The 18,015-nt window shown below is 49.8% G+C and overlaps 1 protein-coding gene across 1 annotated transcript in view; it reads left to right on the forward strand.

Moving 5' to 3' along the window:
• Positions 1 to 1,339: 1,339 nt before the first annotated feature.
• TNN (tenascin N) overlaps positions 1,340 to 18,015 on the forward strand; it is a 61,841-nt gene continuing 45,165 nt past the window's right edge. The window contains exons 1-6 of the mRNA XM_055319479.1: positions 1,340 to 1,422; positions 10,605 to 11,036; positions 11,716 to 11,997; positions 12,566 to 12,829; positions 16,488 to 16,673; positions 17,900 to 17,989. Coding sequence (XP_055175454.1) covers positions 10,631 to 11,036; positions 11,716 to 11,997; positions 12,566 to 12,829; positions 16,488 to 16,673; positions 17,900 to 17,989 — 1,228 coding nt within the window. The 5' untranslated portion in view covers positions 1,340 to 1,422; positions 10,605 to 10,630. The remainder of the gene's footprint in view (positions 1,423 to 10,604; positions 11,037 to 11,715; positions 11,998 to 12,565; positions 12,830 to 16,487; positions 16,674 to 17,899; positions 17,990 to 18,015) is intronic.

An 18,015-nucleotide genomic window follows, 5' to 3' on the forward strand; every position in this document is an offset into this window, starting at 1 on the left:
AAGAAGAATCTTTATTTATTTTTTTAAAAGATTTTATTTATTTATTCATGAGAGACACAGAGAGAGGCAGAGACATAGGCAGAGACATAGGCAGAGGGAGATGCAGGCTCCATGCAGGGAGCCCGATGTGGGACTTGGTTCCCAAACTGGGATCACAGCTTGAGCCAAAGGCAGACGCTCAACTGCTGAGCCGCTCAAGCATCCCAAGAAGAATTTTTAAAATGATAATAATGACAACAATGACAGCTAACATTTATTGAATCCTCGTGTGTCCCTGGGATTCGGTCAAAATTCTTTAGATGTATATGCTCCTTTAATCCTCACCATGACTGTATTATTCTTCTTTGAGAGATGAGTAAACCAACATAGGAAGAAGTTAAGTCACAGGTCACTTGCAAGTAGCAGATGCAAACTTCAGATATAGGGAACTTGACTCTGGATGCACCCTCACACTTCTGGGGCAACTGCTCCACCCCCCAACTCTCCTGTCCTTCTTTCCTTCCAACAACATTCAGTGCCTACACAGGTAGGCTGAAACATATTGGCTCCTTCCACTGTGTCATAGATCTGCATTCTAGAACCTACTTCAGGCAGGGTAGAGGTGGGGTGGAGGGTAGAAAGGACAGTGAGTGTCAGCCATGGCTCATTGGAATAGATCTGGTTCATAGAAAGAATTAAGGTCTGTCCATCTGATGGCAGAAAAGGAAGGGGCAACACTCTGTTTTCCTGGTGATGGAGCTCTTCTGTGGCTGGTGTGCGGGAGGCCTCCGGGAAGGGGTAGGCCAGGGTGGGCAGTGGAATCGAATGCCTAGGACCTACTGTTCTTGCTCCTAGAGTCCTCAGAGCCCCATTCACTCAGAGCTGTGAATTGATGGAAGGAGGAGATGGGAGGTTGCAGGAAGCTCTGTCCCTGAGGGTCTCTGCTCATTTCTTTCTGTGCCAAAAGTCATTTCATATTTAAAAAATCGTAGGCAATTAAGTCCCATGGTGCCTAAGACAGAAAAAAAAAGAAAGAGACTGTATAAAATCTCTTTCAAACTCAAAGACCCAGCTCCTGGCCAGGAGACATGCAAACTCTTTTAATAACCTTATTCTGGATCCACTTAAATGGAAACAGTCTCCAGTATTTTTAGCTGCTGCGTAATGGATGTAAAAAAGAAGGGGGAAATGTGTACGGTTTTTCTTCCCTAGTTAGAATATGAAGGAATTGCTCATTATCTCTTAACTGAGTCTCTTATGAGAAGAGGGAAACACCCCAGAGTCCTCATTGGCTCCTCCTCTGGCCCCAACAGGATTTAAACCCAAGGAGGGAAGCTCAGAGGGGAGAGGAAGGCGGGAAGGAGCAGCACCGAGTTCTGCAGCACAAGGGGCCCAGGTCCTGAGTGACAGAAGTGTTAGAGGTGGTGCCCAGCAGCCTTTGAGGTAAGAGCACCAGTGTCTGAAGGCTTTACCTATGACAAGGAGGAAGGTGGCTGGGTGGGAATGAGCTCCTGAGCCTGAAAATCCAGACAGCGTAACCAGTGTCCTATTACTTCTGGTGGGAAGAAAAACCCAATTAGGAAATATTTTCCAGGACCCAAGCTACATGTCCTTAACCAGCAATATACTCGATACCCCAACAGGACTGGGTGCAGTCATCATCTTACCTGATCATGCTAGTCTGTGTGTTGTAGGAAATTTCTGCCTGGGGTAATAATAGATTTTTACATACAATGTTTTCTTTAAGTTTGGTGTGTCCTTCTCAGCACTATTTCTTTGTTGGCTTTTTAAAACTATTGCTACAATGTCAAAGTAATTTTTTGGTAATTTTTCTTACACCTCACTATTTAAAAGAATTCTAAAATGAAACTTTGATTTTAGATGTGATCAGAAAACTATTCTAACTTTCCCCTTTTCTGGATTTTGCCTATGCCAAGTAAGATGATATTTGCAAATGCACTTGAAGAGCTTTGAAGTTTTTTCAAACAGTTAATTTTTTTAGGTTTTCTTTCTTATTTGTAAGAGGACAATTTCCTCCTCCAAAATTCCCATGCCATGACCCTTGCAATGCCTCAAGAACACCCATTGGAAACATTTCAAGAAACTATGTGGTGAACCAGTTCTTGGGGGTCTTTTTACTCACTTATCTATTTATTTTTGTGGTTGGGAGAGAGTTGAGGGGCTGGAGAGAGAGAGAATGAATGAGAATAGTCACCTAAAAGCACAAAACTGGAGTTGCTGATATAAGCATTAAAGAAAGAACAAATCCTAATGTGAAAATAACAAACTAGGGATCCCTGGGTGGCGCAGCGGTTTAGCGCCTGCCTTTGGCCCAGGGCGCGATCCTGGAGACCCGGGATCGAATCCCACATCGGGCTCCCGGTGCATGGAGCCTGCTTCTCCCTCTGCCTATGTCTCTGCCTCTCTCTCTCTCTCTCTCTCTGTGACTATCATAAATAAATAAAAAAAAAATTAAAAAAAAAATGAAAATAACAAACTAGGTTAGCTGCAGTGCCTAATGTCCATGGGCTCTTTGAGGAGCCAGCCAGGAGCCAGGTGACACCTGCTTAGCCTGGACTATAGACTGGTGGCCGGCTAAGCACAGAATCTGCATGAGAAGAATTTGGTGTTTGTTGGAAACTCAAAGTCCAGGTGATGAGGCTGGGAGACAGACTCTTAACATCAGTTATCATTTTTTTCCAAGGGGAGGAGGGAATTCTCCCCACAGCCCCTAACCAGACATTGTTTCATGCAGCTTTGAGTCTTGCTATGTCCCCAAGTTTATGGCTATAGCTGAGTCCTGAAGAAGGGAAAATGGGGCAGGATGACTTCAGATCATCTTGTGGCTTCTGGTTTCTATTCTAGCATCGTTCTGTGGTTTGAAATGTAGGGTAGGCTGAGGTCTGCTCTGGAGAAGACGCCTTTAGGAATCATGTCAGTGGAAACTCTTATCCATCCACTGCTCATTCCAGAGCCTTGGCTCCTATAGGGTCTGGGTACAGACGTGAGATCATGGTTTAGGTTCTGGAGCAGTATCTGGAGCCACCAGTCTGTGAACTGATGATGCTAAGATCTCAAGATTGGTCCCTGAATGGCCAGGAGCTTTGCAGGGTCTCACCACAGTAGACTCACTGCTAATGTCAACCAGCCACTGTCTGAATATGTGCTGTTGATCTCAAGGGGAGACCAGAGAGTATGTATGGAACCTAGTGTCTTTGAGAGAAGGCTGGCACTTTAAAAGTATTACAATAAGTGAAAAAGCACACGTTAAACTAAGGAAAGGAAATGCAACATTTTCGTAATATGCCTCTCTACATTATCACTCAGCTGAAACAGTTTGTCATCAGAAGCCCCCTACACCTGTGTGTCTAGCAAAGTGATGCTTTAAAACCATTCTGGAGATTGGCTGTGTGGCTGGATGTAGGGGAGGCAGGTCTTGAATTTATGCTCCTGTGCTCATTTCATCTTCTCACTGTGCATGAGCCTGTGTATGCCAATGAAAGTGAATGGAAGGGCTTTCTGCGAGAAGGGGATTCATTCCCATGGTGTAAATGGACATTTTTGCTTGATGCTCAGGAAAAGCATTAAGAAAGCTTAGCACAGAGCCTGGCACATCAAAAGAGCTGAGAAAATGGAAACTACTATTGTCACCCATTTGAGCCCCCATAAGGTAGATTAATATTTGGTTGATGGAACAAAACAACCACACCAGCTCGTGACCACCCCTGAAAAGGTGATTGAGTGCTGAGGCTGGAGCAGAGACACCATGTGTTAGCTTTTCTAGCTTATGGTATGTGGGCAGATTGGTGGAAAGAGCTCTTCAGGAAAAGGGGTCTTGCATGGCAGTGTGAGTCATCTACAAGGACTTTTGGACACTCATGGGTGTGGTCTACTAGATCCAGAAGAGCGGGGGACCAAATAAGCCTTATCCCATGAAGCCAATTGTTCGTTCTCACCCACACTTGGTGTTTCTTATCCTATATGGTATACCTGTGCGGAGAGTTCAGTGTCACAGGGACCAGAAATAAAAGTGATTGTAAGTATTTGGTCTGTCTGGAGTGTGACCTAGCTGAAAGAGCACTGTCTTGTGCATCTCACATGCTTGCATTGCTGCAAGAGAAAGAGATCAGAGGTGAAATCAGCAGGCTGAAGTGTCTGGCCCAGGACTAGTGAGCCAGGCAACCCAAGAACTTGCTCTTCTGGACCAAGTACTTGGGCCAGAAGACCTGGGGTTCACCTAGGGCCCAGGTTGTAGATTAGGGGCAGAAAATGTCCGAGAGAGTTTGGGGAAGGAGTGACAAGTTTGCCGGGTGGCATTTGTGACATCAGTGCATCCCTACCACCATGTCCCCCACTTTCCTTCATGGTTCGATGATATCCACCCTGTGATTTGGGGGCAGAATATTAAAAAGTATCTTTTTAACTCTACTGGAAATGGATGATACAATTTTTCTAAAACCCAAAGCAGTGCTCTCATTTGCTTGTGGTTAATTGTAAAGGCAGGATGAGGTAATACGGGAACCAAAGAAAGCCCTGAATTTAAGTAGAAAGATCTGTAATGGTGGCTAGAAATTGGCTGCCACTCTTTTTGTTGCAAGTAGGGTATTTTATTTCTGACCAGGATGTGTGTCCTTCTTGGGGAAAACGAGGTGATGTGTAGACCATCTGCCCTAGGATAGGAGAGGACCATCTAGGACACAGGCTTTATCCTCTTCTTCTGGCCAAGCCTCAGTTGACATCTGCCCCTATAGACAGAAGTCTTGGTCTGCTTTGTGTTTCCTGGGAAGGCACTTCTCCACATCTCATGAGAAGCAAGCAGGATTTAACCTCATTGGGGGAAAAACAGTTATCTTTCTAGGAGGTCATCCTCGGCACTGCTCAGAGGAAGTGCAGGCATAGGATTTAGCTACTGAGCAATTCATATTGACTTGAGCACCCAGTAAGCTGTGAGTTTCTCTTATTTTCAGAAGAATCTCTCTTAAATATGATAGACAAGAGGACGATGGTTTCTTTCTCACATGTAGTAATCTTCTCACTAGCTTTTTTTTTTTCTTTTTTTTAATTTGGGAGCAGTACAGATAGCAGAGAGATGAAGAACACAGATAAGGCGAGTGGACAGACCTGGTGTTTGATCTCAGCTCTGTTGTTTATTAGCTGTGTGCCCTTGGGCAAGCTACTAAACCTCTCTGAACACCTGCAACAAAGAATGAGATCAATGGACTCTCAGGATTCTGAGGACTAAGTGAGAATAACATTTACAAATTGCCCAGCCCAGTCCCCATCGTCTAATAAACACATATGCGATAAACCTAGGTGCTATTGTTACTCAATACACAAACCATTACCTTGGCCAAGATTGTGCTATGAGACTAGAGATACAGAAGGGATCAACATATTCATAGCCACTGCCATGAGTGAGATTATAGGGATGTCTAGGTGAAGAACACACATAGATTTTGGAGCTATCAGTGTTTGGCTGGAGATTGAAGCCACAGGGGTAGGTGTGGCCATCAAGAGAGAATGAACAGAACACAAAGGTGAAGCCCTGTGATATGAGTATGGTTCTCAGGGCAGAACCAGGGGAACCATCCATCCAGCTAATGATCAGCATCACACACCTCAAAGGGCCTTTCTCGAAAAAGCAATACCAGGCAGCATTTGTCTTGAGTCTTAATATGCCTCTGCCCACCCCCCATCTCCACCTCCCCAGATCCCCTACCATCCTTCCTGCAGTCAGAATTAAAGACAAGAGGAGAGTCAATGAGACTGATTCTCAGGGACACCTGGTTTCCTGTAGGCACATTCCATACACGTAAACCCCCTTTGTCTCATACATTCCTACAGCATTTACGAAATGATTTCTCAGCAGAAAAATCCTCCCATTCAGAAACGTATCCTGCATTTTCCTGGGTGACATTTGCTGCCCTGTCCACCCCTCCCCACCCTGCCGGAGCTCTCTGTCTGTGGTCTGCTGGCGGTGCATACTAAAGGCATTGGTGAGGTCATCGCTTCCCTGTGCTCTTACACAAGGCCTTCTCTCCTGCCACATGTTGGAAGGAAAGCCAGCAGGCTTCTCCTCTCGCTCATTACACTTGACAGAAGTGCTAGATTGAGGATGCCTCCCTCCCATCTTCTTTCGAACAATCACCCTGCCCGGGGAAATCTGAGCTCAACTCGGGGAATCCAAGAGGCTGCAATTAGCGATGACATCTTGTTACAAGCGACAGGCGGCAGAAGGACAGGCGACACTGAGGCCTCCTATGAGGGCTTCTGGGGTTTCTCATATTCCAGGCTTCCAAAAACAAACAGTGAGACTGGGCTTCGCGCAGCCTTGCTGCGGTTTATGGCAAGAGTCTGTGGCTGTTTTGCATTCGTGCAGAACTTCTTCAAAAACCCATCTGTACTCCATCTGCGTCTCAGAAAAGAGTGAGCCATGGGGTGGGAGTGGGGTTTGGATGGCAGGAGCGGGCAGGGAAGTCTGAGTCCGCTTCCCTGTCTCCACCGTTGCCTGGGAAGGGGATTCATGACACTGAAAACTCCATACAAAGAAGTTGCTTTAGAGATCAGTGTGTGTGTGGTTATTGGGGGGTGACAGAAATAGGGGGGCGGGGGTGAGGGACGTCAAGGGCTCAGTTAGTGGACACTGTGTAGATGGCTTTAAGTTTGCAGCCCTGCATTTTTGCTGCATAGTCAAAGGCACATTGCCTCATGCCCCCAAGTCTCATTTTCCCACCTTGGGGGGGGGGGGGAAACAGATCGATGTGGGTGATGGTGTTTTCATGGGGTTGAACTTTTGAGGACAGCAATCGTGAAATATCATTATTTTTACCCAAAACCTGCCTTCCAACGTGTTCTACTGGCCCTCCTCACCCCCACCCCCCTCCTCTGACAAAAATCCCAAGCAGATTCCAGAGATTTGCTGGTCACCTTTGGGACTGGAAGAAAACTGTTTTGTGAAGGGGAGGTAGATCCCAGTAGGAGAGCCTCAGTCTCCCATCCAGGCCACATGTTTTCTTTCCACCCAGCTCAGGCCTGATGCTGGAATCTGCAGATGGGCAGGAGGGGAGGGGTCCTGCTGGGTCTGGTACCTTCCTTCCTCCACTGCCTCCCCCACCTGGCCTGGCTGCTTCTGGCTTCCCAGCTTGCTGACTGAGGCAGGGAGGCAAGTCAGAAGGGAAAAGGTATTTTTATCTAGTTATAGCTATGATGGTTTCCTTCTAGTTATCGATGCCTTTGTTGTGGCAGCTGCTCCCAGTGCTGGCTCCACCTGCCCCCACTTGTGGGAATCTGTTGTGAGTTTTCCAGACCCTCTGCATTCTACCCTCTGGGTACGTCCTCTCATGGTTTGCCCACTGGGGAGACACACTCCTGCTGAGCAATAGCCCCTCAGCTCTGGCCCCCAGCTGCCTTTTATATGTGGCATAGACTTGACCTATGGCAGGATTTCCATATTCTTGTCTCCCCAAACTCTTGGGGGCACAGTCTCTCCCACCATTGCCTCCTCTGATCTCTGCTGTGCAGGCTGTGCCAGGCAAACACTCACCTCTGAATTCCTCTGGGCAAGAGGCAGGTACTGGTCTCTCTGCCCTCCACCTTCTATGTAAACCAACCTACCCCCAGAAAATCTCCAGTAAAGCATTTCCCTTTAGAATGTGTGGGCGCTTATTACCCACTGTGCAAATCCCATGACAAGGAATGTCTCACTGACCATTCTATTACCTCAGCAACGTGTTGAATCCAGTTCCTGGGACATAGTAAGTGCTCAGAAAAGGTGCATTATTATAATTTTTAAAAAGGTTTATTTATTTATCTATTTATTTCTTGTGCATGAGCAGGGGGAGGGGCAGAGGGAGAGGGAGGAGAGAATCTCAAGCAGACTCCACAATGAGCACAGGGGCTCTGAGACTGGGCTCAATCTCATGACCCTGAAATCATGACCTGAGCTGAAATTAAGAGTCAAGTGGTTAACAGACTGAGCCACCCAGGGGCCCCATTATTATTATCCATAATGCAGGCTTTGGATTATAGGAAGAGCTAAGAAGGAGTGAGTGGGGCAAAGGGATGCTATGAAGAACTCTCCTTTGATGCTGCTCTGTTTAGATCAGAGTGGTAGTACAGCCCTTGGGTAAAACCTTAGCACAGGGCATCCGCCCAAAGGAGGGAATCACATAGGGAGGGTATACGCTGAACTCTTGTGTTATTTGTGTCAGAATTTCATATCGATGCAGGGCAAACACAGGCTTACAATCTGATAGACCTAGTTTTGAATCCTGACTGTGCCATTTACTAGTTGGATCACTCCTGGTTTCACACCTCATTGCTCACCCAGGATAAGCAGAGTAGCACTAATCTTATTTAGCAGCTCTGAAGATTAACTATGAGGATTAATGTACCTGGCCAACGCATGGCACAAAGCAGCAGCTTGACAAATAACATGTAGTATTATTGTAATATTATTATTGTTATCTCTAATAGTAATTCAGCCAGGGATCTTCACCCCCCCCCCACTTCTTCATACTAAATAAACGATGACTCTTAGAAATCAAAAGATTTTATAAAGTATTAGAATTGGGTTCAATGATGCTTTCTTCCTTTTCAGACCAATGGAGTTATCTGCCCAGGTCAACTCTCTTGATGGTGTTCTGCTGACTGTGACTACTGAGTAGGAAAAGGGGCGGCATCTGATGATGGCCTGAGGAGGGCTTCTAGGATGTTGGCAACATTAGAGTTCTTACCTGGGTGGTGGTTCCATGGCTGTTGCCTTTACAACAATTCATTAAAATGATGCTGTTTTTGTTGCATGCTCTTTTCAGGATAGATATCACCCTTCATAATAAAAAGGATGAAAAAGAGAAGGAAATCACATTCAGTCATTGATTAAAACCAAAACCTCAAATATTTATTGAGCACTTACTGTGTTCTTGGTATGGTACAAAGTGCTCTCCACATATAATGCGGTGAAGCAGGTGTTAACATTCCCACTCTATCAGACGAGGCTAATGCTGGGACAAGGCAGTCTTCACAAGGCTAGACACCTAGCACCTGACTTGTCTTTCCAGAATATTGTCACTGCTTCTCACAGTGGGGACAGAGAGCTTGGGCTTCAGTCTTGAAGACTTGGGACTTTGCCACAGGAAAGGACTAGGCTACCTGACTTCAGTCTCTGCTCAAATGCTTGAGCATCTTGAGTTGGTCAAGAAGCAGCCCTACAGCTCTAGCTAAGGGGTGCCATGACAGCCCAGCTGAGAGGTGTTCTGGTGAACGCGTGCCCCTACACAAATGTGAGGCACCATCTGGGTCTCCTGTGGTCTGCCCAGCCTCGGTCTGAGAGTGGTCAAGAACGTGCCATCCTGGGGGCACCTGGGTGGCCCAGTGGTTGATGTCTGCCTTTGGCTCAGGTTGTGATCCTGGGGTTCTGGGATTGAGTCTCACATTGGGCTCCCCACAGGGAGCCTGCTTCTCCCTCTGCCTGTGTCTCTGCTTCTCTCTGTATGTCTCTCATGAACAAATAAATAAATCTTAAAAGAAAAAAAGTGCCGTCTTGGGATAGGAGCTGGGGAGAAGCATCCTGTTGCACATTGATGGAGCTGGGAGCCAGGCTGGAGGTGAAACCTAACAGCCTGCTCCTGCTCCAGTGGCCTGACTGACAAACCAGGCCTGCTGAGCACTGACAGATTTGAGGGTGACTGACCCCTCAGATTGAGTGACTCTGTGCTCCTGCCTTGGGAGGGCTCCACAAGGAATCGGCCTCGGGTCCTGTGCTTAAGAGGCCGACAGCTTCATGGGGAGACAAACTGTGTATAAGAGTAGCTATAACACAAGATAAACCATCAAGAGGCCCACAGAGGAACCAATCCATTTCTCTGAATTCTCAGCAGAAGGAGAGCCAGTAGTGTCCTGCTGGAGTGACACAGGGGACATGAGAGAGGGCTTCACAGAGAAGGTATTTGTGTTAGAAATTCTGGTCCTTTGTTGGCTTACAGGAGCCAACAGGCAGAGGTGGTGAGCAGAACCCTGGCCCGGGATATGAGTACAGGCTCTGCCCTTCCTGCTGGTGGCACCCGGGACAATGTGTTCAATCCCGTGAGCCTTGGTTTCCTCATGTGTACAAAGCAGCATAACATAGTGGACATGGATTAGCATGGACTCAGGAGCTGGACTGCCTGGATTCACATTCTGCAACTCTTGGCCACTTGCTGGTGGGCAAGTTATTTTAGGTGGCCAAGCCTCAGTTTCTGCATCTGTGAAATGGGGTAATAATAGGAGATTTCACTAAAGATTGTTGTGAGGATTGCATAAGATAAAACATGTAGAACGCTTAGGACAGGGCCTGCCTGGTACATAGCCTGCTCTCTCTGTAGGTGGTGTTAATGGGGCAGGTAATATTAGGGGTGTGGTATAGATTAGAGATGGGGGGAATCGAAGCCCGGTCACAGTAGGACAGGAGGCAGGAATGGGTAGTGTGTGAGAAGAAACAAAAAATTTAGTTTAGATCCTCAGGAGCCACAGGGTGAAATATTTCTGCTGGTTTCTCAGCCTCCAGTGGGCTCCTAGAATCTACTCAAAAGGCCAGTTTCCATCAGCAAATATCCATGGTTTGTCTTTTGCATCTTTTCTGGATACAGGTCTCCTAGAGGGTCTGCTCCCGAGGATGGGTCTCCAGGGGACATTCTGCTTCCCCCTGGGGCTCCTGCTTGGCTCTGTGCTTTTGGTGGCATCAGCCCCAGCCACTCTCGAGCCTCAGGGCTGCAGTGACAAGGAGCAACAAGTCACTGTCAGTCACACCTACAAGATCGACGTGCCCAAGTCTGCTCTGGTCCAGGTGGAAACTGACCCTCAGCCCCTTAGTGATGATGGGGCCTCGCTCCTGGTCCCCGGGGAGGCTGAGGAACAGAACATCATCTTTAGGCACAACATCCGCCTGCAGACACCACAGAAGGACTGTGAGCTGGCAGGCAGCGTCCAAGACCTCCTGGCCCGGGTGAAGAAGCTGGAGGAAGAGATGGCGGAGGTGAAGGAGCAGTGTAATGTCCAGCGCTGCTGCCAAGGAGCTGCTGGTGAGCTTGCCACCTGGTATTCATTCAACAATTATTAATATTTTTTAAGATTTTACTTATTTAGTCATGAAAGACACAGAGAGGGAGGCAGAGACATAGGCAGAGGGAGAAGAGGCCTCCTGTGGGGAGCCTGATGAGGGACTCGATCCCGGGACCCTGGGATCACCACCTGAGCCAAAGGCAGAAGCTCAACCGCTGAGCCGCCCAGGTGCCCTCAACAGACAATTGATGGCCCCTTCTATGGGCCAGATGTTTCCCATGAGCCTGGGGTGCTCCCACCTCACTCTGGGTTTTCTCGGGGTGGGGCGGGGGTCTTGTCCTTGGCAGTAGCTGCAGGAAGTACCCGCAGGCCTCAGGAGACAGGGGCCGGGGACTCCCAAAGTGAGTCTGGACTCCTGGGCTTCCGCCTGTGGGCGCTGAGAGACCAGGGGATCCAGTCTCTACTGGGAGGGGAAGCAGCAGCGGGGAAGGGGGGCGGGAGCTGGGTCAGAGTCTGGCTCAGGTGGGAAGGGGCAGCGCCCTGCCTTCGTCCTGGGCCCTGCCCTCCTTCAGAGAATGCCAGGTCCTGGTCCTGCCAGGACCCAGAGGGGGCTCCGGGCTCGCCGGGGGGTGGGGGGTGCCGGGGGACGGGGAGGCCCGCACGGCGCCCGCACCCCAGCCCGCTCTCCCCTGGCGGCAGGTGCGAGCCCCCCCTGCAGCGGCCACGGGAGCCTCTCGCCGGACACCTGCGGCTGCCGCTGCGACGAGGGCTGGGAGGGCGCGGCCTGCGAGCGGCCCGCCTGCCCCGGGGCCTGCAGCGGCCACGGCGTGTGCGTGCGCGGCGTGTGCAGGTGCCACGAGGACTTCACGTCCGAGGACTGCAGCGAGCGGCGCTGCCCCGGCGACTGCAGCGGCCACGGCTTCTGCGACACGGGCGAGTGCTACTGCGAGGAGGGCTTCAGCGGCCTGGACTGCGCGCACGGTGCGAGCCCCCCCCCCCCCCCCCCGCCAGCTCCTTCCCGGCCCCGCGCCGCACCTTTAGCGTGGACACGGGGGCTCCTGCGCGAGGACCCGGCCTCCACCCCCCCCCTCCCCGCGTCGTCGTCGGAAGCCCTGCAGGGCTCGGGAAGCACAGATGGCTGGGTCCCCCCCCCCCCCCCCCCGTGTGGGAGGCAGGGCGTCGGGGTGGGGCCCGAGGAGTTGCCGTAGCAACGAGTCCTAGATGATACTGACGCTGCTGGTTTGAGGACCAGTGGCCGTCTGCGATCTGGTGCAGCTGTGCGTGCACCTGTGCGTGTGTCTGGGGATGTCTGAGTCGGTGCTAACACTCAGCCCTGTAACTGCCCGTGGAGGGTTGGGGGGGGTGGCTGTCCAGAGCCGGGCCCTACACAGGCGCTGTGTGCCCTACACCTGCCACCGCAGGTGGGTGGATGAATGAAGGGGCAGGATTTGGCCTGCACAATACTATACAGTCGGTGACTCCACGTTGGTGATGCATCTTTGTCCCTGTTTCCCCACCCTCTTCACACCTCTTCCTGTTCGGCATCCAGTGGTGGCTCCCCAGGGCTTGCAGCTGCTCAAGAGCACCGAGAATTCCCTGCTGGTGAGCTGGGAGCCCTCCAGCGAGGTGGACCACTACCTCCTCAGCTACTACCCTCTGGGGCAGGAGCTCTCTGGGAAGCAGATCCAGGTGCCCAAGGAGCAGCACAGCTATGAGATCCTTGGTTTGCAGCCTGGAACCAAGTACATAGTTACCCTGCGCAACGTCAAGAAAGAAGTTTCCAGCAGCCCACAGCATCTGCTTGCCACCACAGGTGAGGGAGTGAGGAAGCAGCGGGATGCCTGGGGTTTCCCAGGAAAGGCCCCATTTTAAATGTTTTCTTATGTTGTCCCCACAAATACCCTTCTGCTCCTCCGGAGCATTGTCCTAATTTGGAGTTGAAAAACACAGCCACTGCAATCCTAGTTTCTGGAGAAAAAACTCAGTCCTTGCACCCTTCTCTCAGCTCCTCCAAGTCAGTGGTAGAGCCTACTGGATTGGGGCTTGAGGGGTATTTTCTACCCCGAGATCAGTAAGGCCTGATCGCCCTGCAGCCACACACACCCAGGCCCTCTGAGCCTTTGAGGCCACTCAGCAGGTTTGAATTGGGGTGGGTGAAGATTTGCCACCTGTATCAGACACATCTCTGCAGGAAAGAGAGTGAACAGCGTAATTGAAGATGGTTTAGTGAAGAGGCATGAACGGGTAAGATTTGGCTGGTACTATGCTCTAGGACTAGCATCAGTGGGGACCCGCCCCATTCTGAAGGGGCAGGGATGGAAATTGGGTCTCAGACCCAAAAACAGCTGTAGGAGAGGGCTGCCTGAGGAGGTACTTTTGGTACAGATGTAGGCATTCCACCATGACCTCACTGGGAGGGAGGGAAGGAGATCAGTTGCCTGACTTTCTATCCTGCCCTCTGAGCTTCTGGTAACTCACTGGCTGAATGTAACAAGAAGCCAGAGGGCAAGGGGATCTGACTAACACAATTCATAGAGGTCATAATCTGGGACACACAGCAGGACAGGGGATGGATCTGGAGGGACAGAGTCTCTGGTGTACCACCAAATGTTACCAAAAGGTTTTGGAAAGACAAGCCTCACTGCTTACTGTTTAGAAATTCTTGTTTTCTCATGAAAGTTCTTTTTTTTTTTTTTTAAGATTTTGTTTATTTATTCATGAAAGACACAGAGAGAGAGGCAGAGACACAGGCGGAGGGAGAAGCAGGCTCCATGCAGGGACCCTGATATGAACTCGATTCAGGGACTCCGGGATCATGCCCCGAGCCAAGGGCAGGTGCCCAGCTGCTGAGCCATCCAGGCATCCCTCTCATGAGAAAGTTCTTAAAGCAATTAGATCTTCAAGAGCTTGGAGAAACCTAGTTATTTGATTGCTTGGGATCCATGCATTCACTCATTTTACTGCACATCTACTGTGTACCAGGCACTGTTCTAGATGCTAATAAAAATCAGTTGCCTCCACCCTTCACTAAACTCTTGGGGAGAGATCCAGGGAGACCCAGATGGATGGGCTTTTGGGCACATAGCTGTCTCTGCAGAAACATCAGGCTGCCTATCCTGTTTGGTGGTGGGGATGGGGATGACTCCATGTTGGAAAGGACCATGAGGGCCCCTTCATCCTGGCAGTACGATTTGTGATTGCCTCTCCCAATCCCCTCCAGCCATAGACTGCCCAGGATACCCCTCAAGTTAGGTGGGTTAGGTTTATTGACTGTTGGAGTATAGAACAACACATCATGGGTGTCTCAGTAAGAGCGTTAGAAAGGACTGGGGTAGAACTGGGGCTTGGGTTAGGTGATTTAGGGGAAGGTAGGCCGTAGGCTTTGCTTTGGCATGGATGTTATCAGGAAGGGGAGTCAACTCTATGACTGTAACTTAGTGAACCTTATCTAGAAAGAGCAGACTAGAGGGAGGCTAAAACCAGCATCAGTAAAGAAGGAGTAGTTACTCCTATTGGTCAAGAGAGAGAATATTTAGTTGTTTTTGTGGTTTGGACAGTGTTCATGTTTTTACCTGTATTCAGACACGATTACAGAATGGCCCTGGTTTGTCTTGAGCTATCGTGGCTACACAGGGGCTTGTCAGATGTTGATGTTCTGTGAAATCGTTTATGTTCAATGGGAGCGCACCCAAGCTGACCCAGGCCGGCTCTCCACCATCGGGGTGCTTTTCTCTTTCTCCCCTCTTTGTCTGTGGCTGCCTCTCTCTTCAGACAGGCCAGTGCCCAACGCCTCCCAATGAAGAGCAGAGACATCTGTTCTGAAAGTCTTAGTAACCCCTCTGGGCTTCTGCTCTAGGGACTTGTAAAAGCTTGCAACTGAGAAGCTTGTCTTTCTGTCTCATCTGATTCATGTTAAACCCATTCCACTTGTTCCTCAGGGGATCCTCAGTCCGAGAGATCCTTATCCCCATAATAATCTTGAATATTTTCATTAAGTCTCTGCTTTTTCATTTGTGAGCTGTCTAGGACAGGTCACCTCTTGACCTGTTCCCTCAAGGAATTCCCATCTTTGAAGGGAGGACCTGGAGGCTTGTAGATGGAAGCCAGTAGGTGTGGGGGTGGGGGGGTGTGTGGATTCTTCAGAGAAAAGGCTCTGTGAGGTTCTTTGTTCATAACAGAGTGAGTCAGAAACATTCTGAACTGAGGGGCCTTGGAACACAGAGTTTACCCCCTGCCTGAGGCATGGATTCTCTGTCCCATGTCCTTGACAGGTGGTCAGTCAGCCTAGGGAATACCTAGGGAACATCATCAAGGTGGTGAAGGTGGGCAGGTGACCAAGGAAGGGGCAAGGCTGGGAACCTAGGGGCTCATCTTCTCTGTTCCAAAATTCAGGTCAGATGACATCCACACGGGGATATGGCCATTGAATGCACCGTGCTCTCAAAGATTCAGTCCCTCTTCTCCAGCCACCACCCAAAACTGCTTCCCTTGGAGCCACATCATTTAGCCATTAATTGTGGGGGGCAAACATTTAGCCATTAATAATACTTGACTATGAATAAATGAGTAAAGTAACTCTCCTCTGCAGGCTGGACAGGCTGGGCAGCTGAGATCACCAGGTCTAAACTGTGGTCGGAGGTGCAGGAAAGATACTCAGAAGGACCAAGTTAAAATTCACCTATTTTATAGTTTCGCCTATGGTCAGTCCTTACAAGAGAGTTTGAGCAGCGAGGATGGAGCTGTAATTTGGGAGACGAAGGAAGAGACTGGTTGTATTATTGGTATTATCTATTTATTCATGAGAGACACACACAGAGAGACAGAGACCTAGGTAGAGGGAGAAGCAGGCTCCCTGCTGGGAACTCAATGCGGGACTCCATCCTGGAACCCTGGCATCACACCCTAAACCAAAGGCAGACACTCAACCACTGAGCCACCCAGGCGTCCCTGTTATCAGTATCATACTCCAGAAAATTTCAGATGCGTTTCCCATACTTTACATGGGAGAAGCTGCACTTCTCATACTGGGATTGAGTCTTTGAGGGCAGCATTCTGCAGCTAAAGGGTGTGTTTCATTCGGAGCAGCCTGACCCCTGAGCCTGGCAGTTTGGATGATTGGCTGGAGAGGTATGCTCCAGGGCATGGCCCATGGCAGCTTGGACAGGGAGGGCAGCTTGGCATCCGATGGGATGGGATGGGATGGGATGGGATGGGATGGGATGGGATGGGATGGGAGAGAGGAGGCTTTCGCAGAAGATAGTCTGTCCTCTGTGGGTAATATGAGAGCCAACAGGTTTTTTTTTTTGCTACTATGGTAGTTTTAAGACACCTGTCAAGGATGGTGTCCTGGGCTGAAGCATGCTCTCAGTGTGTCATGAGAGGGTGCCGACCGGTACCCAGTGGCCTGTTACAGACCTGCTGGACCTCTGCCCTTCACTGCTTTCTCTTGCCTTCCCTGGCCCCTGCCCTAGATCTTGCTGTGCTTGGCACCGCATGGGTGACAGATGAGACTGAGAACTCTCTGGATGTGGAATGGGAGAACCCCCCGACTGAGGTAGACTACTACAAGCTGCAGTATGGCCCCCTGACAGGACAGGAGGTGGCCGAGGTCACCGTGCCCAAGAGCAGTGACCCCAAGAGCCGATATGACATCACTGGTAAGAGCCAACACTGGGGCTGTGAGATGTTTGCTGTGGATGCTGAGGTGGGGACAGTGTACACAGAAAGTCCTGGGACCCTAAGGAATCACTTGAACTCTGACCCTGAAAGTCCTGGATAAGAGCCGATAAGAGCCCATTCTGTAGGCCTTCAGACTGTGCTCTAGCATCCCAGAGCTGACTCTGGAATCTCAGAGCGCCCGGGCAACTGATTATAAGCCCAGTGTGCTCTTGGAAAACCCTGTCTGTGTCTCAGGGTGGATATGCTGGCACAGACATTCCTTTTGGAAGAAGTGTGTGTGTGTGTGTGTGTGTGTGTGTGTGTGTGTGTGTGTGTGTGTGTGAATGAGAAAGAGAGACTGATTTATTTAGCATGCTGCATGGAAGGAGTCATGCTGGGAGGCCTGGGTGGGGAGGTTCTAGTTATCTGCTGAGAGCCGGAAATTGAATGGCTGTTTAGGAAGCAGGGCCCTTCAGGTTGGGATAACATTTTGTGACTCCTGAAGCTATAGAATTTAGCTTCCTTTAAGGGAAATAATGCACAATCATGAATACCCAAGTGAATACCCTTGGAAGTGGCCCATGCAGGGGAGGGGACCCTGTGGCTTATTGGTTCCATGGTGATGTCCTTCTCTGGGGCCTCATTCTGTGGTCCACTCTGTGAGTTCCATCTTGAAAGGGCATCTTGGATTCCCAGTGTTTGCAGAGTGGGGAGCAGTGTGTGTGCCTGCCACATGCTGCTCTTGGCTTGTCCTTTGCCGCAGGCTGGATATCTGCATCACAAAGGACAGTCCTTCAAACCGCTGCCACAGAGAAATAACAAACAAAAACAAAAAAGGCAAAGCAAAGAAGAAAATAATGGAATACAGTTAGGCTAAATTATTACAATGAGACAGAAGGAAACTTGTGGTGGGGGGAAAGGAAGGATCGTTGGCATAAAACCATTTGGGCTGTAAGTAAAATTGGGAAATCAGTGTTTGGTGGCCCAAGAAAGGAGCTCCCTTAACTTGACCTCATCCACTCTGGCCCCCCATTCCCACCCCTATAAGCCCCTCCACGATGCCTGGTGTCCCACTGGTCCTGCCACTCTTTCTCTGCCTTAGATTAATCTTCAGGTGAGAAGCATAGCCCCTCACCTCCCCTCACAAGGGAAATCCTGGGGGAGAGCAGGGTTGGGGGAGAGGGTCTGGAGCCCGCACTCACTGACCCTGGCTGTTTGTTTGCAGGTCTGCAGCCTGGGACAGAGTATAGGATCACCGTGGTGCCCATGAAAGGAGAACTGGAGGGCAAGCCGATTCTCCTGAATGGCAGGACAGGTAGGAGCTATTTTAGAGGCACCATG

The sequence above is a fragment of the Nyctereutes procyonoides genome, unplaced genomic scaffold (genome assembly GCF_905146905.1).
Source record: "Nyctereutes procyonoides isolate TBG_1078 unplaced genomic scaffold, NYPRO_anot_genome, whole genome shotgun sequence".
In the NCBI taxonomy this organism is placed as follows: Eukaryota; Metazoa; Chordata; class Mammalia; order Carnivora; family Canidae; genus Nyctereutes; species Nyctereutes procyonoides.